A 26,609-nucleotide genomic window follows, 5' to 3' on the forward strand; every position below is an offset into this window, starting at 1 on the left:
TGGTAATGCACTGTATTATCTTAAGAAGAAATGCCTTCAACAATTCATTAATAATAGGGAGCTTTAGTAAATAAGTACACATTTGAAACTGTATTTACTGGTTCCTGTTTATTGCTCTTTGATTGGAAACATTAGGTGAATAACATATACACTAATATTAAACTTAGCATTAGTTAAGGCACATTAGTTCCATGCACTAAAAACAATCAAGCCCAATCCAAAAACAACCAAGACAGACTCCAATCCTTACCTCACAGTTCAGCTGAATAGGTAATAATTAGCTGTAAGTGTGAAAGATATAATCACTTGACATGTTAAGTGGTTTATCCAATTAGAGTTAAATATTTTGAGGTCTACTCAGAAAGTTCAAAATGTGCCACAAGACAAGAGGTCCATTTATCATGCTGTAATAGCATCTTCATAATGCGGACAGATTTGAACTGTGCTTGAAGCATGGAAAAATGCAGTTCTTCTACACCTACAGCCACACATGCTATACACAACACCTTGCCTAGACAATACCAGAAAGCAAAATTCCTTCCCTAAGTACATTTAATAATCTAAGACAACATATTCAAACATGACTGGCTGAAGTCCGCCACTAAAATAAAACTAAGCTTACTTTCAGTACTGCCACTTCTTATGTAGGAGAGAGTTTTGGTTAGCAGTGCTAATCTCATTTAAATGCAGACATTCTGGCTTCTGCCTTCAAGTTTGTGCAGCTGTTAAGCGTATGTTTCTCAGTGACCACTGCCCTCTTACAAAAAAGATGTGCTTTTCATCTTGAATGTATTACCAACAACAGCATAGCAGTAAACTGAAGGATATGTGTGGTCCTTGGTCTGAAGCAGATACAAAATCCAGAAGAATAATTTGTCTATGAAAGGATCTGACTAATTACTACAAATAACATATTGGTCCATCTGGCTTACCAAGAGGATGCTGAATTTGGTCTTCTTTTTTTCCATTTTAGTAGTACAGAAATAAATATAACACTTTGAGTTGCCAAGTGCAATTCTTTAAATGTCAAACAAACAAAAACAGAAAGTGAAATAAGCAATTATCTTAATTCAATAAATAGGCCATAAAGAAAATTTAAAAAGTAAGTACTTTCATGTTCCTTTTCAGGAACAAATTTATCTTTAGGTACGAATTTTGCTCTCAAATATGGCTCATATAAAATATTTTTAGATAAAAGGAGTACAGAAGCCAGTCATTATCAATACCAGCTGATAGTCTGGACACTAAATTTTCTAGCTATATATCCAAACACATTAAATAGCTTGTTACTCTTTCTGACCCAAGAAAGTGAAGAACAATATTGTTCTGTGACACCTAAGTTACACATGTGCAGTGCACTTCACAGTGTAATTAAAAAAAAATAAAATTGAAGTTACTGCAAAAACCTCAAACCAATATAAGTAATTTCGTCAATGTTAAAAGGCCTTCAAATGAAAGTTCTTAGATACTGTATTAATTAAAATCCATCTCAGGTTCACTGAAACTGTGTGAACACCTAACATAGTGAGCAATAAGACCTAAAGAATATTTACTCATTTATCCACGGTTGATACTTAACAAGACCATGAACAAAGAAATCTAACAAAGTTGTTTCAGTTGCAACAGCTATTAAAAATGTGATGAAGAATAACTATGTCTTAGGGCCACTAGACTTTTGGTCCATTTTGGTGGAATCTGGAGAAATAAGACCAACACCAACTCCAAGGCTGGAGCGTCGCAAAGATAATTCAGAGGGAGGAACATGACGTAGCTCTCGGCGAGACAGTTTTACTGAAGTTACTCCCTGAAGTTGTGTTACAGCTTCTCGTCTCTGGATGACAGAAGGTAGCTGAGGATGAGATTTCAAAGGCTGAGCTTCATCTGTTCCTGTTTTGTCATCACTATTACTCGACAAACATTCTTTGTTGCACCCAAATTCTGAAACATCTTCTCCAAGCTGGTATGAATTCTGCTGTGTTCTTAAAATACTTGTTTTTTCTGTTTCTTTTTTTTTCCCTGGGTGATTATTGGTTTCAGGGTTAAGTGTTGACCTGAATTCTTCAGAAACAACTTCTGCTTCATCTTGACTGGATGCCTTGTCATCAGCACTATTATCTAAAATGAAATTTATCAGGACATAAATAACTAAAAGTTACAACTCATCTGAGTGCCTGTTGTTGAGAAGTATTAGTCAGTCAATATGAATGCGGGAAAAAATTATCAGCACATCACATTTTGTCCTTTCTGTTAAAATGTTTGTCATCTACAAAAAAATCAAAGGTATTAACTGTTACTTTTCTCTGACAATGTGCTGGTAATACAAGTCTCACCATTCTAACATGTAATGTATCCTAGTAGGCAGTCTTGAAACAACTGAACCATGATGGTCAAATATGCAATTATTCATATATTCAAAAAGAGCTAGCAATTAACATTCAGACAACAAACTAAACACATTCTGCAAATTTGACTGTAATGTACACACAGGGCTTTTATTATTTTAAAGCTCAGCAACAAATTATAAAGTGTTTTTATTACCTGTGTTGCAGCATGCCTCAAAAACATATTCAAAAGAAAAATAACTAAATACAGAGTATTTATTATAAGACTTACAAATATATGTATTTGAAAAAGTTGGAAATTCACAGTGATCCTCTTCTCCTTGCTACAATTTGGCTAGGATGGGTGTTTTCCCACAGGAACAGATGTCTTGAACTACATGCTTCTTTGCATAGTAGACAGAATAGTCTTTCCCATGCTCATTTATAATCCAGCCTCTAGAATATTCATGTTCACAGTTGGACAGTGTACTGTATAGTAATGAACGTGTTGGCTCATTATCCTGCCTAGAGGGCAAGGACTGAACCTCAATTCACACTGGGAGTGGCAGGTATGTGACCAGCACCTATGTGTTAGGCACTGCTCAAGTGGAAAGAAACAGAAGCATCTGTTGGGAGGAAGAACCAGTCGTGCTGAGCCTCAGGAGTAAAGACAGGGCCAAGAGGATTGTATTGTATTGTGCATGCGGGGTACTGGTGGTGGCATCAACAGGTGTGAGACAAAAAATTGACAGAAATTGAACCTTCTGTTCTCCTCCACCTGAAAAGCTCTATTGTAGGTTTGGATTCTGGCAAGTAGGGTATGAAACAATTAAAAACTTAAAGTAGCAGTTGGTTGTTGGTTTGGTTTTTGACTTTTTTTTCCTTTTTTTTTTTTCTCTGTTGTGTGTCATACCAGAGAATCACATTCAAAAGCTTTTTTGTTGTTATTTTTTCTCCTACAAGTGTATAAATCCTCTGAAAGTATGGAATTCTTCACTGACGATCTCCCAGTAAGTAACTTTAATGAAGTGAAGTGCTAGGAGCACTCTATCTAAAGGCATGGCATATGAGAAAGCAGTTAGTTACAATGTCATTAGGATTCTTTTCACACAGTAAATTTCCTTTTTCTTAACCACAACAGAGTGAGGTTGTAAATGCTGAAGTTATGTTAGAATTCAGAGAAAACAGAACACAAATTTAAACCTTTAGTATACCACTGCTACAGCTACAAACCAATGTTGTCTCTCCTTTGAAGCCTGAGGACAGGTGTAATATATTCCTGGAGATCCATTAGCTCAGTAAAAATAAGGTTTTTGTGTCTATCTAATACACTTCTGTGTGTTCATCAATCTTCAAATGGTCTATTGACAATTGCATAAATATTTTAAGATAATATACTTACATTTAGTGGATGCCAATAATTGATGGGATGATTCTCCAAAGAGGCTCTTCAATTTCTTCTTCAGTTCTCTGCTGGTTTTCTTATAGAAAAATAAGTCTTTTTCCAGTTGCTGGACTTTTACTTCATATCCTTTCAAGGTTTCTGCAATGCCTTCACTATCTTGTTCTAAGACAAGTGAAACTAGTTTAAGAACCATATATCTGTGCCAAAACCCAAGATAGCCAACTAGACAGAATTATGTCTTGTATCTTGCTGACACTTTGCTTGCAGTCTGTACATTTTAACTAGGATGACACAGGATCAAAAAGGCCCTGCCAACCCCTCTTGTTAGTTTTAATAGTACTATTTAGAAGATCAAGATCAGCAGGATGGGTATCTTTCAACTTCCCAATATACACAGATTCAGTATGAAAATACAACAATTTCAATACTGCTTTAAAAAAATATGTGTCTGTTCCTCAGCATCCCACACAACATCAGAATTAGTCACAGCCAAAATGTATCTTTGAACCTTTTTTTTTTTTTTAGTTGGAATATAGTATTTCTCAGTAGTGACTGATGACAATACTTGCTGTATAATCCCCCTCCCCAAAGCAAATACCTTTGAAATGATGCAGTATTAACTGTAGTTTTTTCTCATGTTCTTTGTGTTGTAGGGTCAGCTGCCTGTCACACTGCAACTTGACGTGTTCAAGTGCAGATTCTAATTCACGTATTATGTTATCCTGGTCTATGACCTTCATTTCCTTTTCTTCAATCTGCAGTTGTAATTTACGTTCAGACTCACGTAGGCTAACAATCTACAAAAGAAATACATTTCCTCTGATTTATCAAATCATTTTCATAAAAGCTTTTACACTTCTACTTAATAGATTAAAGCATGGAAAAGCAATGGTCTCTAAAAGTCATAAGCTAATAATGGAAGCAGACTTGCCTGCTGCTACAAGTTTACACTTTAGAAATGAGCTCTGTACATTTTGATCACATGGACTAGTGTATTTTTTAATACCCTGTGCAGAATTTAAAGGAAAACAACAATGTTTTCCTGATTCTGGAAAACTTCCAACTTGCATCCCACAGGCGACTTGTTCACAAAATCACCAGAAGTTTGACGCAGGTCACAAAGACACCATGTTGTAATGCATTTCATTTTTATGTTTCCAGATGTCAGTATGATTCTTCAGTATTTGGCTGTACACACTGTAGGCACTACAGTCAAAGTTTATACTGGATTTGGAAAAAAAGATAGGAATACTAGCCTGAGCTTTACCAAGCATGTAGTTGGGAGGAATTTCAATACGACACCATTATTTAAGTATGTTGCTGATTCAAAAGTAAGAAACACAGAACACTGGAAAGGAGCAATGAAATTTCCAGATTTGCAGCATCTTTTAAGCTAATAACCCCAAATGAGGATATACAACGTTAACACACAAATATCCTATTTAGGTTAATGAAAAAACAAAACAAAAAATCTGAAATAATAGCAAATGTATGTAACCTGAAAAGATTTTCACCAAAAGCCTGTTAAATTTATTTTTATTTCTTGACAGCATTTAATTTCATTATCTAGAATAGTAACTAGCCAAAACAAACCTTGTTGAAATATTTGAAGAGAATAGCTCTGAGCTCTGGAGCAGACAAGGAAACTAGTTTTCCTATTACATTATTTTCACTCTGTGAAAGAATCTGAGAAGATGACCTAAGCAAGTGCTGGCGATTCTGAATACTTTCATTCTTGTAATCAATAGCAGCCTCCAGGGCTTCAATTCCTTCTTCCAGCTGGAAAAGGACATGTTCTTCCTACAGAGAACACATGTGTGAGATCTTAAAGAAAAAAGTGTAGAACTAATCTTTCTATATATAAGGCATTCTTTAATTTCATTCTCAAGGGTGAAACTAAACTCAATGGCAAGACAAACTAATAGCAGTACAGAGAATGGAATGGGAAAAATAAGAAATTTTGAGAAGCGAGGCAACTAGGGTTCTTTCTGGCACATTAGCACCTCAGCCACATGCCCATACTGCTTCTGAAGTCCTAGAACCCATCTGTGCATGTTACAAGAATTTACTGTATCTTCCATGAAATCATACTGGTCAATGCAAGTGTGGACCATCCAGGTAATATGACTTATTTTTGCTGTAAAAATATGGAGGCCTTCAGGTGAAGTTTCCTTTTTCACAAAATTCTATGAAAAAATTTAAGGGGCATCACTATGCAAGTACATTGGCTTGTTCTGTGTCCTGACATTAAAATATCTGCCTATGATAAACGGATGAACTTCTAATTCCCCTACCTCTGATTATATGATCCTTAGGCCACTGGCGTTTGTCAAAGCACTAGTTAAATTAAATCCCTCTGAACATAAACTTGGTTCACTAGTATGTAAGTAGTGCTACCATAGGAGTATTTTAACATTGCTATTATATTTACAGAAGTACCCAACCTCAGTTCCTTGCTTCTAGCTTCTCTAATATTTGGAGACATTTTAGGTTCTGACTGGAAAGTTTTATTACACAATGCTACCTAAAACCTGTATTTATCTTGGAGTTGCTTACTTACTTCAGGTGACAGCACTTTACCGTCTTTCAGCTTCTCATCCACACTATTTCTTCTTCTGAGCAGTTGATCCCTTTCTGTCTGGAGAACCTGAATTTTTTCCAAAAGGTCTGCCTTATCTTCACTGGTGCTGCCCTGGAGCTGCATACCTTTATCACACAGTTCCTGATCCAGCATACTTAAGCGAGTAGACAGTTTCTTACTATCTTTGTTTAAAGCCTAAAAAAAACCACAGCAACCATAGATATGAAACGAGATACTCCTTCTAGTAAAAAAAATGCAAGTGAGACCATAACATTCTGCAGTGAAAGACTTGTCTGCTTCTAGCATGGGATCCCATTTATTTTGACTAGACAGCTACCATAAAATTTACTATTTACTTGGAAGAAGAAAGGAAACAAAAATGCCCAATGTGCACTTTTCTGCATACTGAAAAATAACGGGGCTAGTCATTATAAGTCACAAGGATAATTCAAGTTTTATTTGCTTTTGCTACTGAAAAATAAATAATGCAAAATGTTTCCCTGTCATATTCTGTATTTTGTAACAGGACTAGGGCATTTTTAGATACCAAATTATTTAATGCTCTGCAATAACAGAACTCCACAGTTCAGATTTTTGTTTTGTTGTTGGAATTTCAGGGAGAAAAAGTGGAAAAAAATTATTATTCTGTGTTATTCACATTTTAAATGTTGATTTGCTTGAGCCACACAATACCTTCATGGCAATGGTAAAGACACATACCACATGGCTTGAGCCTCTTCTGCTATCTGCCTTCCCCTCCACACCTAGTCTTTTAGTCAGCACTATAATTGTGCTGAGTTTAATGTTTTTTTTCTTAAATTACCTGGCTAGATCTCAGTTTCTTGATTTCCAGGTGGCTTTTCTCTTGCAATAGTGCTTCTTTTTTGGCTACAATGGCTTCTCTTTTCTTTAAATCTTCTTCTAGTTCTCCTAACTGTTCACGCTGTTGAAGAATTCTTTCTATTTCTTCATCCAGCCATTTCTTTTGCTCTTCTAATTTCTAAAGTTTAAATAGAGAGCATTAACCAGGACTTTTTGTGAGAGTATTTTATGATTATGTTTTTCCTTTTTTTAGAATAACTGATAAAATCGTAGAAGAAATTGACATTTCTAATGTTAATTTTAATTCTGCAGCAGCCTTGACTCAGAATAACAGAGAAATTGAACTGACTTAAAAATGAGGTGCAGCAATGTTACATTACTACATCTGGTATGAACAAATTTGTATCAGGTGCCTTAATTAAATGTATTCTTTTTCTAAGAACAGTTACATAAATAGATGTCTTCTATATAACCACAGCAGCTAGGTTTGGATTGTGCCACAAGAATTCAGGTGGCCCACCCTCATTGCCTTATACTTGCCAAAGACCAGCTATTTGTGAAAAAACATTACATGACAAGAAATTAAAATGTTCACAGAAAAACAGGCAGTAAATGAGAGCTCTGATCCTGGTGGTACACTCCATTATAATTCTTTTCTGAAGCCACAGTTTGTCAGTGGATATATTCCTGGTAAGGCTAAAAAGTTGCCTTTATTTAACTTAAAAAAAATTATTTTCACTTTTGAAGACTCTTGGTAACTCATGAAACTTTCATGTTCCAATGTCCGCATCTGAAATAATGTAGGTGGCACTGCTGCATAGGACACCTACTTTTCTAACCTTGTTAGGAACAACCAAAACCACAGATTCTGCCAAAGCAAAACAAAATCAAACCCCGAAACAAACACCACCACCCCCAATCAAATAAACAAAAAAAAAAGCCCTGAACCAAATAACCAAAAAAAAAAAAACCCACCACAAAACAACCATGGAATGTTTGTAAATTGACCAGTATCACCCTCAAACTTACCAGACAAGAAAACCTATTGAATTCTCAAGGTCTCTGAATCAGCACTTTTTACAAATCATAGAAATAAAATACATTAGAGCCTCTCTTTTCCTTCATTAAAAAGGAGAACAAGAGCTGCTAGAGTATAGTCCAAATTTTTGCTACAGCAAAAAAAGAAGACAAAACGATGATGGAATACCCTTCTTCCAAACACTTGACAGAGATGACTATGGATGAACAAAGCAATTTTTTTTTTCCAAGCACACACAGAATCGGAATAGATTAGCTACCTGTAGCTTCTGTGAAGCTTCCACTGAGTTATTTTTCTTCTTTTTAAAAGCAGCAATCTCTTTATCCTTAAGTTTAAGGATCTTCTGTTGTTGCTCCATCTTCAGTTGAAGTTCCTATAAATAAACAAAAAAACCTCATGCTTCTTGCCTCAGTCAGTCTGTTTTTACTATGCATTTAATGTCAGAGTCCACAAAAGTAAGCAATCTGAAATATTCACCCTAAATTTACATGTAAAATTGCAATTCAGGGCTAGACATCATACAAGAAAACAAACAAACAAAAAAGCTGAAGAGAAAGGCAAACTGAAGATTTCTGTGAAAATGTTTATAGACAATTTCTTCACTGCATCTGTCAAGAAAGTCATTACTTAAAACTGGAAAGCCTAGCAGTATGTTTTGTCGTCTTTGGGGAAGCAGAGGCAAAATTGGTTCATCTCATTCTTTGTCATAAATAAATAGGAAGAATCCTACTTTAATTTGTTCCTGGTCCTGCTGAATCTCTGCTTCTAGTTGCTTCTTTTTTTCACTCTCTTCACGCAGTCTCTTCTGTAGCTGGGTCTGCTGATGCTTCATCTGAGCCACGTTCTGCTCAAGTTCTATTGCTTGTCTCTCGCTTTGGTTAGATAATGAAGCCAGATTCTTAGTGTCTTGCTGCTTCTTCTGTAAGGCCTGAATGTTCATGGCAAATTTCAGCTTAATAGCAAGAAAACTTAAAACTAAAACATGACCCAGCTTCATTCTTTATTTCACTGAACTCTTAAGAGTCAGCAAGACTTCGTAACTTCTGCCCAAACACTCACTCATTTCAGTGGTTTCTGAGCTATCTGGTAAAGTCAGCACAGGCAGAATTAATCTCAAGCAACACAGAAGGTAAAGATACAGCTCATGCACAGCAAAACAATGAAAGTAGTAAAATCTAACAGAAATCATAGTTCTGGAAAGCATACATAGTGCTTGTCTGACCCACCATTCTAGGACCAAAAGGCAACAGAGCACCTAAGCTGGCCCTACAAAGAACTTAAACTTAGGTATAGCAGAATTTAAAAGTAGAAGGTCAGTGCGAAACAAATATGACTGTATTGGGCCTGGTCTTGCAAACCATCACTGATTTGCTTAGATGTAGAATTTATTTAGTATTTTCATAAAACATCGATTTTATTTATGGCAGGTAATAAACTTGTAATAGCCTTCTTGTGTAGGTTTTCTTACAGTACTACATACAATGGTGTACGAGTATCTCATATCACCCACTTCTTTCTCGGTTTCTTATCTACCAAGAAAATACTGTATTTATCTAACCATGTATATGTTAAATAGCATTCTGAGTATAATAGTACTAAATTTCTCCTTAGCTACTTCGATTCGACTAGCTTCCAATTTGTAAAACAGGTGAGAGTTTTACAAGCAGAGTGTTAAGGTTCAGAAGTGATAGTGAGACATATATTTGCAAATCTTAATTGTCAGATCAGAAATACCTCCACTTTCAACATAGCTGCATCCATTTTCTTCCGGAACTCTTTTTGTAACATGACTTTCTCAGGAATGTCTCTTAGCTCCTTATTCTCTAGCTCCTGAAGCCACTTTTGTGTTTCAGCCAGTTCCATTTTGGCCTGCTTTGATTCTTGTTCCAGTTTAGTTATCTTCAAAGAATATTGTCTGCTCACAGACTGAGCATCCTTACCTTAAAGACACCATAAACTACTAGTTTAAAAACAGCAGGATAATGAGCTGAAATGTAACACTTGATTCTGTAGTTGAATCTTTACTTCTTTCTTCCTGTCTAAACCAGTAATTTCTAAGACATTTTCTAAACCTAAAGAAACATAAAGTTCCTTTTTAACTCTGAAATAAAGGAAGGAGTATTAAATCTGAATTCTTCATGAGTCATCTGATGTCACCAAATAAAGTGCCAATTGAGTGCCAAATAAAGTGAAATTCTTCTGCCTAGTGGAGTTTTCACCAAAATAGCTCTCCTGTATTTCTTTTTGCTTTTTCCAGAAGAATATGACATTCATTTATTACTCAACTTGCAGCTTAATAATCAGTAAACAATTTCAGCTTTCGCTTTTACTCTCTGACTTGCCATTTTTGGGTGATCTTTCCCAAAGTACTATTTTTGGGTGCACAGAATCTTCACCAGTGCCAAAAGGCAACCTCAAGAGAAGGTATGCACAGGAAAAGAGTACAACTGAAGGGGCTGAGCAAACAGATCCTTACTGTCATCATAAGCCTAGTTTCTGCCAGGTGTATACACCCCAGGACAGATGTGTAAGGGATGTGGCTAACAGCAACACTGACCTTTTCCCTCATCCACTTCTGACTCCTGCTTCTCTACTTCAGTGCTGGGAATGGTTACATTCCCAGCACAGTGATGTATCTTCTCTCCTATCCCAGACACCACATGACAAGTACATGTCCGCGAAGAGATCAGTAGCACTGAGCACACATGAAAAATTACACTATTGGTGGATAAAAGCAATAATCAGCAAAGCACAAAAAATATTTAATAAATATATATGTGTACCATAGCAGTGTAGGCTGTAATCAAAATTTACAGCCTTCAGTGCAAACATAGCAAGTAATTAATTAAAGGTTTGAATCTTTAAGTTCTTAAAAGTATTCTTGTGTAATTACATAAAAACTAAGACATGCATGACATCGGAACTTTTGTGACTTTTCTGAACTTCTTCATTGTAATTTTCCTTACAGCAGCCAGTTACCTGTTCTTACTAATTCCTTGATAAGTTCCTCTTTCATTTTGATATTAAGTGCAAGTTCTCTCATTTTGTGCTCAGCCTCTGTGAGTCTCAACTCTGAATTCTTTAACTTCTGCATGTTAAAAACATGACTTTTCTGGAGGCTGTCGATCTCTTCACCTTGAAAGAAAACAAAGCAATATGGAGATAAAAAGTTTTGAATACGCTCTGTATCCACAAGATTTTGCTCTGTAAAATTTTATGTGTGGAGTTCTTACATATGAAGTAAAAGAACCAAAAGGAGATAACAGCGCAAAGAGTCATTCCCCTGCCATGTGTCTAAACAGGAAAATAAATGATGGCATCCACTAGCATTTCAAGACCCAAAGTGGGAGGAACAATATTCCTGAACCATTTCAGTGCATCTCTGATAAGATAATAGCATCTGTTTTCTTTCATTGAAGCCATACTAAAGATTTATATCTAAACAGCTTTTTGATGTGTGAACTGCTTTCTGGCTAGTAAGTATTACTTCAACATTAAGGTCACTGACATCAGTTTCAGAAAAGGGAAGAAGAAGAGAATCTTGAAAGCCTATGTTGAACAGTAACAAAAAAAATTGTATCCAATATACATATTTTTCTGGGAAAAATAATTACATTTGCTAAAGACATTCTTGCATATTCTGACACCGTAAAATAAGATTTTTCCCTCATGACTTCCATTTTACCTGTGGTTGTGTCAGTCTGTAGTGCAGATTTGTTGGATAAAGCACACTTGTCTGCTTGACACTTCATGTCACTTAGATCAGGAAGAAAGCACCGAGAAGCCTGTTTTTGTGTCCATGTTTGGTTTATGGAATTCCTAAGGAAAAATTAATAACATGCTACATTCCAAACACACAGAGTTTTTAAGCTTCATGCGAAGTACATGATCTAACAGAGAAAAATCACAAATTCGCATAGGCATTTGTACCTTCTTTGTCATCTACTCCCCACTGCCCCAGCCCCCCTGATCTACATGGTAGATTCTGGCCCCAAAACAAGGGTTGTGTAGTCTTTATTAAATCAGAATCCTATGTTTATTAAACTTATTTTGTAATATACCCAATTAGTTGCATAAATTTACCATAAGTAACATCACAAACAATCTCGCATTATGGCAGGATTAGGCAGTAATACTATCTTTGTTATACATTTGTCTGTAACAAAAATTAAAGAATAACAAAAAAAATTACTTAAATGAGGTTTTCTTTTTGTTGCCTGTATTTTCTTCCTCTTCATCACTCTGATCAGAGTGGTGGCAGTGAAGGACTTTATCCTGATCTTCTATGTTGCTCAGTATCATCTGGCTGCGAGCACGGAATTCTGCCATTATCCAGGCCAGGGAGAAGGCAGGGGGGCTGGTATACACCTGCCGAAAAGCACACAGAAAGTGATGGGTAAAAATACTTGCAACAATTTAGCAATTCATTACTTATATTTTTAAAAATTTCAGTCTAAGAGTCTGACAGCACCTGAGCTTGCAAGCAAAATTACAGAGGTTTTCTGTAACTCTGAATACCTTTGTAACAAAAGGTTTTGCCAGATCTTGGAGTACTTGTTCCAAACGTGACAGAAGGCACCGTTAGGAAATTATTATCCAATGTATTCAATATATTGTGAAGAATAATAATTCATTTTTGATAATGCTTCATAACTGAGCCCTCAAAAACCTCAGGAAAATACCAGAAAAGACTACGGCTTTAGTACTTGTCAGTGATAATTTGAAAACTGAAGGTGTTTGACAATTGTGGCATAGCTCATGTTCATTACAGACAGTAAACACTATTTTTTTCAGTCTTCAATGAGAAGGTAAACAGTATCTGAGAAAGCTACCATAATTTGTCACATAGAGTCTAATTATCAAACTATAGCAACTACAAAGTAAAGAAAAAAAAAAAAGTTACATGTTGATAGACCTTACCTTTCGGGTCTCTGTTCCTAAACGTGGTTTAAGGGGGTGTAGCAGACTCTTTGTGAGTGGGACACTGTATGGCCTCCTTGCAGATTCCGCAACAGCTGGCCCATCCTCACAAGCATTTGAGAAGTCCAAAGTTTTAACATCTGCAAACTTCTCTAATGTTTCTTTTAGCTGATCAATAACCATTTGCTGTTCCACCATTTTCTCATTCTCATGGGGAAAAAAAAATGAAGCAAAACTTTTGCTTATCATGAGCTCTGTATCATATTCACCATTTCTAAATTCCTTACAAAGGTCATGAATCTTGTAAACCACTCACTGATGTGAAATTCTTCTGCAGTGCACTGACAAATTCTGCACTGAAAATTCTATGACATATCATTAACACACAGACACACACACACCTCAACTCCAATAAATTTTAGAGACATTTTTCTCCAGAAAGACCTATCCCAGTTAAGTTACGTTAGCTTATCTAGGCATCTAGTGAGTAAGTGACATACTTATCAGCCCATGCTTGCTTTATATGTATGTTTATGGGGAAGTACAATGTGAATTAAACAGAAACATTCAAATGAAACACATGTTCTAATTAATTAAAAACGTATGCAGGCTTCCTCTTCATCTTTGAGCAGTTTCACTTTAAAGATCATTTGTATTAATGAACATAAACATGTTTATGAACCCAGGATCCCTTATACAGGCTACTTATTTTTCTTCTCACCAGCCTGAAATTTGCTGGTAATGCTAGCTTAGAGAATATATTTATCTGCTTCTCCTACAGCTGTCTTTGTACATTGTTGAAAGCTACTTATCTTACCTAAACTGATTGATTCATAAGGCCAAGATTATACCAGTTTTCAACTTTCTATATTCCTTTCAATTCTTTTCTAAGTACCTTTAAAATCTGGCCTAGTAACTAAAGTAAAGTTGAAGAACAGCTAGTGACAGGCAACCAAAAGCAAAATATCTTTCATGAATACATTCTCCTACTTGGAACAATACATTTTTATTTATTCTTTATATCCTGTTTTCTTAGACTCCAAGTTCTTTCCAAACATGCATAGATTATGCCTCGCAAATTGACATCTTGTTGGAATACAATACATAATACTCCTGTCCATAGGAAATAGAATATATATGAATGCCATACTTGTTATGATTTTAGAAGCAGTAAAGGCCAACTGCTCCACCTTGAAGCCATTATTTGACCATTTTAAGATTCTTTGTCCCTGATACCTTTGTACATAAAATCCCACAATGAAACATGTTACATAAATACATAAGTCTACAAACATTTAATATCTATCTAGTACATGCTACTTTTAAAGTTCTTATTCTGTTATGTATCACTAAATTACATATTCCTGTGAATACAACTTAAAATATTTACAGAAGTGTTTGCTTTTCATTATTCTGCCTATTTTATATGTTTTTAAACAACAGTGGCAGTTTAGTGGATTAAGTACCAAAATGGTGCCATAGAGCTCTCAAGCTTCTCTCCTGTCTCTGATACTGAAACAATTATGATCTTTTACCTGCATTGTGACTGCTTCTGTGACCCCCACCTTCTATCCTCCAGAATTTATATAAGCATTATCTCAGTGTATTAAGTTGACACTATGCTGTGCAGGTTAGGGAAAAAAAAAAAACCACAGTCTAGGCCAAAGTGACAGAAAAGAAAGAAAATGATAGAGCAAACAAAAATATGATGACTAGTATACTCACTTTTCATTCATTGACTCTCCCCAAGCCATCAGCAAAGAAAAGAAAAAAGGAGAAAAAGTAGAATAAGGAGAAGAGTACTAGCTAACTATGCTTATGCTTTTCTCTTAAAAAGTCATATAATAATTTATTTATCATCCACATGACAGGCAACACCAGGAGAATATTAACTATTCTGTTTAAGGTCTCCTGGATCTTGAAATGTTCTATACTTACTACCCATCTTAATTTCATTAGCAAGCACAAGATCTACAGAAGGAAGGAAGCAAGCAGTGTTTCTACTATGTCACTCAGTTTTCTCTAATAGTAAATGCTTGGAAAATTAGGATGAAATTCTGTCTTATAAAGACAAAAGTTAACAATTCTGTATCTCTTAATAAAGGTATAACAAAATACACTTCTATACAACTTTTCAAATAAAGCATTCTATAGGATCTTTATAGTATTTTTTGGATTCTAACAATCTTTAAAGGCCTTTCAAATCCTGTTTCATTAATTGTCCTTAAACTACGTAGCAATAATACACATGTGGGGAGAGGGGTGTGTGTTACACTTCAGGAAGCATGGAGAGGCTGAATGATTTACCCCATGTTATACAGGAAGGCTGTGGCACAGCTAGGCTGATATACAAACGTCAAGAATCACACTATCGTGCTTCATCTACTAGATGAACTCAGCTCATTAAGTGACACAGCTCTAATTCAAAACAAAATGCCCGTAAGATTGACAAGTAGTTATATTGAAAAAAATCCCGAGGGACCAGTCTTGAAATAATGAATGCATTCATACAGTGGAAGGATGGTTCAATACAGATATACATAATGTGTACCAGAGGAAAAATACCTGTAATCTATGTTTTTCTTGAGCCTCCTTTAAAGATTCCAGTTGTTCCTTATTTTCCTGTAGTAATGTCTTTATCTGATTCTGCAGTATCTGCAGTTCGTGATCCTTCTGGCTAAATACTTCTTCATCCATAACTAGAGCCTGCTAGATAATAAAAGAAAAGTTCAGCTGGGGAAAACAGGACATTATTATTAAAAACAAACGAAGAAAGAAACAAACTCATTTGTTGTTAAAAGGTGTGATCAGAACTGCAAAGTTTTGAGGTATGTATGGCAAATTGTCTAAGTGGTTTCGCTAGTTTCTTCCAGTTATTTCTTCACTTCTTCTTCATCTGTTGATTTTCTTCTGACAAATTTATTTCTTCCAAAGGAAATAACGTACCCATAACCAAAGCTATTTTACCGAAATAGATATCTAAATCCAGCTATTCTCTTCAGGGTGCTGTAAGATACAGCCATATGATCTCAGCATCAACCATAAGATTAATACACTTCTCAAATTAAAAAATGACAGCTGTCCTCATTTTGCAACTGAGATAACAGCCTAAAAGTTAAAGAAACCATAAGAATGCTTCTTCAGATGTTCATGTGGATAAATAATCCAGTACTGATTGAAGGAGACTTCCAAATGTTGTTACTCTTCCAGAAAGCCTGTAGAAGCCAAATATGAAGTATGGAAACATCACATCTTATTGTTCTAAAGCTGGGTACAACTGTACAACTAGCTTACCTACATCTTTTTTCCAAGAAAAGATAACTTTTAATAGCTTTTAAGAATACATTGAAGAACCTGATGTCTCTTTAGATAATAAAACTTTTTTCCAAAGTCTGTGTACCAATGCAAACCTTTCTACTAAATGTAGTTGACAAGTATATCCTGTCCCTGACTGGTGCTGTATCATTATGCAGAGTGGAGCCAACTACAGAAAAAAGTTTGCACAGATGCTAGCATGGTGACAGAGTGGGGCAGGATGAAGTGACAGAAAACTAAGTGGCATATTGTCCATATTGTATTAGACGTACATAACTAAAATCAGACTATATTTGCTCATTTCTGTCGGGTGTAGATGTCAGTGGTTTGGTGGGGGTGACTGCAGGGATGGTGTCTGTGAGAAGAGGACAGGGTTGCCCCATGCTGGACACAGCTGGCTCTGGGTGACTTCAGTCAACTCACCACAGGGCACAGCTGAGCCCCTCAGCCAAGGTGGTGGCCCCTCTGTGATATATAACAAAGGGCACAAAATGTCAAACAGGCCAAAGAGAAAGGAACCAAAGAAGTGAGAAAAAGCAGAGGGAACAACAGGAAGAGGAGAAGGATGAGGTGCTCCAATTGTTGTCGTCACTTTAAAGAATGAATCCTGTCTGCAAATTCTAACCTAAAGATACAGAAATAATTTCAGTTTTAGGTCAGTCTGCTCATATAACAAAGATAAGAGTGACTTGCAAAACAACTAATCATGAGCTACAGAGACTACTGACCTTGCAGCTCTAGACATTTTGAAGCCTGCAAAATTAGTTGATTCTTGCTTTAACACATATCTTGAGACTGTGAGATAAAGTGTCCTTTAGCTGAATGTTCTCATTATACACTAAAAGGACTATGTAATGCAATATGCAAATGCATAACAATTGTCTTTTTAGGCTGTGAACATAGTGATAAGATTTTGTATATAATGTCTCTTACTTTTCTTGCTGGCATGATGGCTTTATTCTAGCATCCACACTTCTGTAGCTCTGTAATAAAACGGTATCTCACTTCTGTGTGCTAAATTTGGCCCATTTATATGCACATCAGGTAAAGAACCCTGGTTTTGGGACAATACTCTGTGGTGGAGCTGACACCCACACTGTAGCCCAGGAAGGACTCATGCTGGAGCAGATGGATATTCCTGAACGAAAGGCTGCTCTTGCAGAGGCTGTGTGAATCAGAGGAAAGGTGCAAGGAGGAAAGAACAGCAGAGATAAATTGCTACGTACTGACCATAAACCATTCCTCTATGTCCTTGCACCCCTTGGCAGTGAGGGACAGGAGTATGGAGTGAATGAGTGACAATAAGCCTGAAGAAGGTGGGGAACAAAAGCATTGTTTTAGTCGTTTTTTGTTTCCCACTACCCAAATGAGTAATTAATATTTTCTTTTAATTGGTAATAAATTTGAATCATTTTTCCCCAACTCGAGTCTGTTTTTTAATTGGTAAGCAATCTACCTGTCTTTATCTCAACCTACAAGCCTTCTCATTCCTGTTCTTCCTATTTTCTCTCCCCAGGTCCTGCTGATGGAGGGGTGAATAACTGGCTGTCGTGGTTTAACTCAAGTTGGCAGCACAACCATGATAGCTGCTCAATCCCTCCACACACACAAAAAAAAAGGGGAGAGAATCAAAAGGGAAGGGAGAAACACGGATTGAGATAAACACAGTTTAATAAAATAACAGAATACTAATAGACGACTAGTAAATATATATATATGAAATAAAAATAAAAGATATTCAAGGCAATTTCTCATGAACTCTGTCCACAACTGAGCAGCCAGTCCCAGGAAGCCACATCTGGTCCCAACAGCTGATCCCAGAGAGAGAAAAGAGAGGAAAAAGGCAGAAAAGCCCAGAGGCCTCTGCAGGATGGCAAAAGGCTGGGCTAAATGTCCTGCACCAAGGCCCCCCCCCAGCTTGATAACAAGACCAATCAAGGGAAAGTGAAAGAGCAAACTGGAAGGCCCCACTCTTATATCTGAAGCATGATGCTAATGGGATGGAATACTATCATTGATCAGTCTGGATGTCAGTCAAGCTCTGCCCATCCATGCTCCCCTGCCTCACACCTGTAGGAAGAGCACTCAAAATGTCCTTGGCTTTCAGAGAAGAGCAATTAAAAAATTAACTCTGTATTGGGGTGTTATCTGCTTGTTCGCAAACTAAGTCCAAATAATGAGCATGCTAGCTATGAAAAAGAAAGGTTTCTAACTGCATCAAGAAAATTAACCCATTTTCAGTCAAACCAGCACAGTGGCTGAGCGGGAGTTTGGCTGTTAGCTATGACTAACCCACTAGACCACTATTATTTTGTGTAATACAGCATTATCCAGGCAATCACAACTGTTAGCAAAGAAATATGTATGTACACAAAATAACAGGTCCACTATTAGCTACTATGTCTGTCCATATGCAAGCCCTGCTCTTCAGTCAGTACTGTCACGTTGATTTTAGCCTCTTCCTAACCATCTCCCTCCTGGCCCTGGATGGCACACTCATCTGGGGAAATTTAAGTCTAAACTCAGCACTTACACTGTTTTGAACCTAGGAAACAGAGCTTTAAAATAAGCTACAGAAGAAAATCAAGAGGTAAGAAAAAAAGCTGTGATTTAGATTGATTGAGAAAAAGGACAGAATCTGTATATGCAATTGCCTGTTAACAGTCTACCGGTTTATCACAGTTTGGTGTGCAAACTGAAAATGGGTGGATATTATAAAATTCTACCTTGTTGGACCACTATCTCCTTCTACTAAAAGACAGACTCAGATTAGTTTTTCTGCACTGTTTATCTTATGTCAGAACTTCACTCATTTTCAAATGAGTGTACATGTATTTTAAGTTACAAAATTAATTTTTGTTTGGTGCTTTGTTCATTGTACACTGATCTGCATTATTCTGGATGTTTTGTTATTCATATTCAACATTTTAACTCACTACATCCAAAATATGCACTTCCTAGATTTATATGGGAATGTTCATTAAAAAAAAATCTTTATCTGATCATGTGTCAGTTCTGTGAGAAGACATTATCATGTCTGAGAAGGCCAAGAGCTCTTTGCCTCAGAGGTAATTTTCTAGCACCATTATCTGCTGTTTGAGAAATAGCTTATTGGAACTACGGGAATGACAGGATACTCAGGGGATATCTGCATGCTAAGAAGCCCATATCTTGTTTCGAAATTCTCACCTCAGCTAGAAAACTGCAAAGAAGTATGACGATACCAAAAAGCAGAAAGCTGATATACAAGCATCAGAAAAGTGATAAAACCGCGAAATCTGTAAATAATCTAGAAAATCAGTTAGCTGAAGGGATTATAATGAGAAGGAAATGCAGGAGTTCTTGGTGACCTCATTCCTGAAGAAATACACATTAGGAAATCAATTAATAAAAATGGCTTAGGTACTTGCAACTTCATAACTATCAGACAGACTAGTATACTACATACATAGCTTTAGATAATATTGGATGAAAGTTGGGAAAACTTAGTCCATGGGTTATTTGTAAGTACACTGATACCTGTGAAAATATCTGTGTTGTAGTTATATCTGTAATGCTTCTGACAGATTAATTTATTTGCAGGATTCACAACAATTTCTGAGCTTACAGGACTGGAAGTAGCTGTTGTAGTTTAACCCCAGTATGCAGCTAAGCACATACAGATGCTCAGCCACTTAACTGTCCCCAAGCCTCAGTGGAATGGGGGAAGAGCAAAGGAAGAGTAAAAGCAAGAAAATATGTGGGTTGAGACAGAAATTGTCCAGTGAGTGAATATGACGTGGAAGAAGAGAGAAAGAAAACAAGACAAGTAATGCAAATGCAATTAATGCAAAACCAATCGCTTACTGCCTTCCACAGGTAGACTAATGCACAGCTGGCTCCTGAGCAAAAGACAGCTAATGCACCTAAACATTCCTCCTCTCCCTTTTCATTGGTGAACGCGATGTTATATGGCATGAAATATCTCTTCGATTAGTCTGGGCCATCTGCTTGGTTGTGTGTGTCCCCAGCCTTTTGTGCACTCCCTGATCTGCTCATTGGTGGGCAGAGGCAGAAACAGAGAAGGCCAAACATTGTGCAAACACTGTTCATCAAGACGTAGAACATTAGTGTGTTACCAGCATCATATTGGTCACAAATCTTAAACACAACACCCTACAAATTGCTATGAAGATAATTAACTCCATCCCAGCCAGACCTAGCACACTAGCACAGTCAAAATAAAAAATCTAACAGATAAAACTGCTCAGCCTCGTAAAATCATCTTTGAACTGACTAGTCAAAATACAACATTACCTATCTCTGTCATGATTAAGATGATTGCCTATTCAGTCATCCATCAAAATAAAGCTATGTCCCAGGGACTAGACAAACAAAATTAAATGAGACTGTGAATTTAAATAGTCAAATTAGGTACAGGTAAGTGTAATAGTTTTCCTATTTAGAAATTTAATTCAAGTTTAAGCAGACTGCTCTTTCACATAGTTATTTAAATAATCAGCTTATCATTTGATACCTGGCATTTCTTTAGTTCCCTCTTTAGCTGAAGGATTGTGATGTGATGTGACTCTTGGATGGTCCCAGTCCCCGTGTCAGTTCCCTGCATGGTGAGATCTTCCTTCCTTACTTCCTGCACCATAGCGATCCAGCTCTGCAACCTGTCCCGCTGACTTCTTTTTAAGCTAACATCATCATTCAAATCAACCAGAAATGGGAACGCTTCATCTATACAATTTCTATAACTGAAACATTGAACCTGAAGCCGGCAGAGCTGCTCCTCAAGTGAACTGATACGAGATCTTTCTTGATTCAAGTCATGTGAACACTGATTACTGACTTGCTGGTTCTGCAGAGCTTCTCGAAGCAATCTGATTTCAAGTTCCATTTCATCAAACCGGTCTTGATCGGGGTTGTAATTTACAACTGGTTTATTTCTTATGTTTCTGGCTCTGTTGGCGTATTTGAGGGAATTTAAAGATTCATCAAAGTCTGACGAGGATGGACTTATACACGTTATCATGACAGTCTTGGCATTTCCTCCAAGGGAGTCTTTCAGAATACGGGTGATTTTAGCATCCCTGTATGGAATATGTACACTTTTTCTTTTTGGGTCTCCAAGAGCACTGATGACATTTCCCAAGGCCAACAGACCGCTATTGATTTGAATTGATTCTTTGAAGCGTTCACCAGTATTTCCAGTCTTAGTCACTCTCTCTGATCCTGCCAAATCCACAAAGTGAAACTTGGAAGAAATCATCTGGGCTGATTTCCAAGATGAATCCTGTGCAGCACCAGTATTAGTTCGAGACTCTGCAAACTGTTTCTGACAAATACTGATGGTAAAAACGGCGTGAGATCGACTGGAGTGCTCATTCATTTGTGTTGTGCCTGTGTGACGAGCTGCGTTGCCACTTTCCAAGAGGCTTATCACTTCATCTGCACATTCTACTTGGAATTCCTTAGCACCAACAATTACTTCAAACACCCAGCCAAAGAAAGTAAGAATAATTCAATTAATTCTAAACTCTCCAGCGAAAATTTACAGCAGTTAGAAACAGTCACAAATTACAGAAGTATGCAAGCCTGCATTATTACAAGGCTATAGTATACAACTGTAGAAAAATAAGACATTGATACATGAAAAGCATGAGGTAAAACGTATCTGAAACCTGCAGATATTTAGTATATGGGCATATTGCGTCATAGCATTAGAAACAATATCTTAAATGCAATACACAGCCTTACTCATTTACATATTGCTATATGCAAACTGCAATTTTGTGCTATCTATAAAAAGTATGTGCAAAGGACAATTTAAAAAATACTAAAAGTAAAAAAGTTTGGAGTAGAAATTATTATCTATGGTAAGAACAGAACTTCTATGTAGCTGAGGTAGGTGGGCCTTTTGGACAGTATCTATTTAATAATCTAATAATTTGGAAGTGTATTTCTACCAAATACTTCTATCAGCATATTTTTTGCCCTTTGTTTTAATAAAGGATGGAAAATGTCCTAGCACAATCAACTGAAGCTGAATCAAACAGTACTGGAGAAGTAGTTTAAAATATATTGCAGGGTCCTTGTGAAGCAATGCTATTGTCTGTAAGGTTTGTGCTAAATTAATGCCTTCTTCCAGCTACAGACAAGAAAATCATGCCAGCTCAATGCAACAGTACATTAATATTTAAGCAAACACAACAATTAGAATATAAAGAATAAAGGAAAACAAACAAACAAAACCAGATTATGCAGTTTGAGAATCAGATATCTCTGCAGCAGATTCTTCTAGCATTTTCATGCAGTGGACAGGAAAACTATAAGATAACTGTTAATTTCAAAGCCTCCAAAAAATATCAGATGCTACTCTCAATGAAATGTTCTCCTCCACTCATTTCATACCAGAAGAGGGCAGATATTTGCAGTATCAGTGGCTTAACAATTACAATTTTTAATGGAGAAACAAAGGTTCAACCTTAAAATACTTATTCAAGTGAATAATCACACACTATTGTCTTTCTAGACAGAATTTCCAGAAGCAATAACTGTATTTCTACATTATAATTTGTTGCCATTTCCAGTGGAACATCTATATCCTTCACAGGCATCTAAACACAAAACTGCTTAAAATCAGCTAGATTGAGTTTATATTCTGAAAATGCAACTTTTTCTAGTATTAGTAATGAATAAGCTCTTTTGAGAGAAGGCAAGAATAACTTGGGCACACAACTGAAATGAAACACACAAAAATTTAGAGCTGAATCCTACCTGTATTGCCCTTTTCATCTTCTCGGATGTGTAATTCTTTCACAGAGGTCTCCAACTCCAATAAATCTCGAAGCTCTTCCTTGTAAACCTCTATGTAAGACACTTTCACATGGAAGTCTATCTTACAGTTTTCAGAAATATGCTGGAATAGTTCCTGGATAGCCCGTGGGATTATGCCCTTTTCATCCTCTGCAATTGATGCTAAGATACAAGCAAAGATGTCATGGAAGTCTGCAGTGGCTCTGCTGCATAAACTGCAAAGACTGAAGACTGAGATAAGTCTACTCAATATACTAAGGAATCAGAAGAGCTCAGTGTTCCCAAGGATTTTTGTAAATATTTGTTTTCCTGGGGTTCAGAATTAAGAGCATTCAAAGCTAAGTTCTAAATTGCATAATGTTATAGTCATAAAAATTACCAAAAATATGGAGGCTAGTTCAAATCTATACTCCTCAGAGTACAGATGCCTTCTTTATTCCTACTCATTATAGTTGGCAATGACATCACAATGGTCTGAGAAATTATAAATTCTACTTAAATACAGCAAAGATTATTAGTAATTTAGGCAGACAAGATTTACAAGCAACATTTACAGTTATTTCCTATTTTTTCAAAATAGATATGGAGCACTAATGCTATACTAGTTTTGGTTTTGTTCTTGTTTTTTTTTTAAATATTCAGAGCCATCCCTAGAGGTGTTTAAAAGATGTGTAGATATGGTGCTTGGTGTAATGGAGGACTTGATAATGTTGGACTTGATGATCTTAATGGTCTCTTCCAGCCTAAGTGATTCTGTGATTCTATGACTCTAAATAAAAGGAATATTTTAATACCTACCAAGAGATTTAGAATGATCTATTTATATCAGTTTGGAATACTTAAATAATAATTTCTATGATTTTATAGAAATGTCTCTCTCTCAAAAAATCAAAGAGTGAGCAATCAAACGATTAATTGCCTAAAACAGACATTTTCAGGGTAAGATAAATGTAGCAAGGATCTCCAAAACACTGTACTTCAGGAAGAAATTCTAGTTTAAGTTGCATGCGAAAATATGGAAGGAAAAAGCACTTTATAAATATATTTTTTGTATAGTCTAATCCATGGAGAATTTGTTTTCAGAACAGTCTAATTATAACACAGACTTTGGAAGCTTTTTTTTTTTACTATAACTTTTCTTCATTAGCCCTTAAAAATTGTGCAGCATGATCTGCTACATATTTAATATTTAACTTGCACAAATGCATTCTTCTCCAGTTTTGAAAAAGCTCAAACTTTCTACAACCTACCAATGTGGCCACCTCCGATAGTGTAAGTCTTCCCAGAACCTGTCTGTCCGTATGCAAACACTGTAGCATTGTATCCCTCAGTCAGAGACACTACAAGAGGCTTAATGCAAACAGTATAAACTTCTTCTTGCGTTGAGTTTTTGCCGAATACAAAATCAAAAGTGAAGACGCGGTCTTTCCCAATGATAATCTGTTGTGTATTTGGGACTAATCTCACACACACTTGGTGGTTATGAAGTACTTCTTTGGAAAGCAGAGGTCTGATTCGAACCGCGACTTTAACTGGGATCTCCTCTGTGACAGACTCCATCCTTGCGCTCCCCACTTGGTATTCACACAGTCAACAAGAAATCTGTTACCACTTCTGTGTTCACCCCTTTCACAGGTGTCTGCAACTAAGAAAATATTTTTTCCACATTAAGTAATAAATAAGAATTAATTTCCTGCTGAAGTAGAAAGTTGACATTTCCTAAAGAATACATAAGCACTATTACACTCTTGAAAAGTACCTGATATAAAAGCAGCTATATTAATAACCATTAAATCAATTCATAAATTATTTTTTCCTCTATTGATTTCCAAGCTATCAGACTCAACCTTAATTCTGAAAGCTGCCTTCTTTTCTACCCGAACATAACACAGCCATGTAAAGCAACAATATTCTAAGAGCTTGCTAATAAACAGTGTTGATAAAGCATATGCTTACAATGAATTCTCTCATTTTCCTGTTCCTGCTGCATTCATGCTGCATAGGCAAAATAAATCAATCAAACAAATCCTTTTTCTCCAAAAGTTATATGTATACACACGTGTTTTAGAACCGTCTTTCATGTAAGAAGCAGCAGGCATTTGTAACTCAACAAGCACAGGTAAAGCAGTTGTGCTGCCTGCAAAGGTGGTGTGATTTTAAACGTACCTAATTACTACAAATAAAGCATTGCTCTGATTTAAATCTGCATGATTAAGCACACATGTATTGATTATTTATTAATTACATATATTAGCAACCATGGTTCCTTATACCGCTCCCTGTGTATTCGTTCTTACAACATAAGCAGTGTGCAGTAGCACAACTGTAAATATCAAGAAATAGCCTTTCTTTACAGCTGTCTTTCATGGACATTGAAAAACCCTCACAGGTATCAAATGCTCACGGATCCCAATTTTTTTTTTTTTCCTGATTCTAATCATCTTTGCATTGCAAGGGAAAGTTTGGTTGAACTTCCTTTTCACTAAACTTCCACATACTGCCTTTAAGCCAGCTGTATTACCAAACTGGCAGAACTCATCAGCTCACCCCCCTAAATCCAAGTTCGTTGAAAACAAACAGCTTCAGAAAGATTTTGTGGTTTATTTTATTCCATGTATTTCGAGAACTTTGCCGTTCAGAATTGAGAAACTGCCTAAAGTTGTAAAAAGCCCCTTTTTATTAACTGAGCAGCAGCAAAGCAAATAAGCAAAACACGAGACTGAAATCAGGTGTGTGTCATAGACGTGGCAATCAGAAATAACCATATGAACTTACTAACTCCACACTCAAAACACACTCTGGCAGGTCTGTTTTTATTTATCCGGAGCATTGCTTTTATCCCCTAGCAAGCATCGCTCTGAAGCGCGGACATTCTCCCGTCCCTTTCAGAATTACACTGCAACGTCACTGCTCCCCGCCTGGCTGTGTGCGCAACGACGGGTCACGCCCACGCACAGACCCGCTCCCGTGTGGATGCTCCGCGCTTCCAGAACGCGGGAGCAAACACCCTGCGGGGGATTTTCGGAGCAGGCCCGGTACATTCTGCCGTGTCTCGAAGCGCACCTTGTACTCCAAATCTGAGGGGAGCCGGAACGGGATCACGCCCAGGTCTCGGGAACCGCCCGGTGCCGCGGAATCCAGGCACCGGGGCTGGCGGAGCCCCGCTCCGCCGTGTCGTGCCGCCCCCCGGCGTGTGCCGGGCCCGGGCGGAGGGCCGCGGCAGGGTGGCGCAGGCCGCGGCGCAACCAGCCGAGGCGGCGGCCGCTCTCTCCCCGTTGTTTACGGCGTCTCGCTTGGCAACGGCGGCAACGTCCGGCGGCGGCCCCGAGGCAGAGCGGCGCCGCCCCGCACCCCGCCGACGGCAGCGCCCCCCGGCGGCAGGAGGAGCCGCCCCCCCAACAC

The 26,609-nt window shown here is 37.1% G+C and overlaps 1 protein-coding gene across 6 annotated transcripts; it reads right to left on the bottom strand.

Moving 5' to 3' along the window:
• Positions 1-89: 89 nt before the first annotated feature.
• KIF27 (kinesin family member 27) lies at positions 90-26,465 on the bottom strand. Of its 6 annotated transcripts, none has more exons than XM_071801888.1 (19): positions 26,271-26,463; positions 24,458-24,846; positions 23,169-23,369; positions 20,920-21,878; positions 15,654-15,797; positions 13,089-13,295; positions 12,361-12,536; positions 11,854-11,987; positions 11,148-11,303; positions 10,726-10,863; positions 9,903-10,108; positions 8,899-9,096; positions 8,428-8,541; positions 7,131-7,307; positions 6,287-6,502; positions 5,320-5,526; positions 4,325-4,523; positions 3,724-3,888; positions 90-2,115 (listed from the first exon to the last, which is right to left on the bottom strand). In XM_071801888.1, exons 2-19 carry the CDS (start codon positions 24,765-24,767, stop codon positions 1,652-1,654), a joined length of 4,371 nt encoding a protein of 1,456 aa, XP_071657989.1. In that variant the 5' UTR covers positions 24,768-24,846; positions 26,271-26,463; the 3' UTR covers positions 90-1,651. The 6 variants fall into 6 exon arrangements, with proteins under 6 accessions (XP_071657989.1, XP_071657990.1, XP_065716591.1 ...); XM_071801889.1 differs by having other exon boundaries at positions 15,654-15,794; positions 24,458-24,852; XM_065860519.2 differs by having other exon boundaries at positions 24,458-24,852; positions 26,271-26,462.
• Positions 26,466-26,609: the final 144 nt, after the last annotated feature.

Source organism: Patagioenas fasciata, chromosome Z, assembly GCF_037038585.1.
Source record: "Patagioenas fasciata isolate bPatFas1 chromosome Z, bPatFas1.hap1, whole genome shotgun sequence".
In the NCBI taxonomy this organism is placed as follows: Eukaryota; Metazoa; Chordata; class Aves; order Columbiformes; family Columbidae; genus Patagioenas; species Patagioenas fasciata.

Bases quoted from the DNA above. Each gene is read 5' to 3' on its own strand.
- KIF27 (XM_071801888.1), bottom strand. From the start codon at position 24,767: ATGGAGTCTGTCACAGAGGAGATCCCAGTTAAAGTCGCGGTTCGAATC. The intron at 23,370-24,457 runs GTAGGTTGTAGA...CTTGTATCTTAG, and splicing joins TATCGGAGGTGGCCACATTG to CATCAATTGCAGAGGATGAA. The intron at 13,296-15,653 runs GTATTTTTCCTC...TTTCCCCATGAG, and splicing joins AAGAAAAACATAGATTACAG to AATGAGAAAATGGTGGAACA.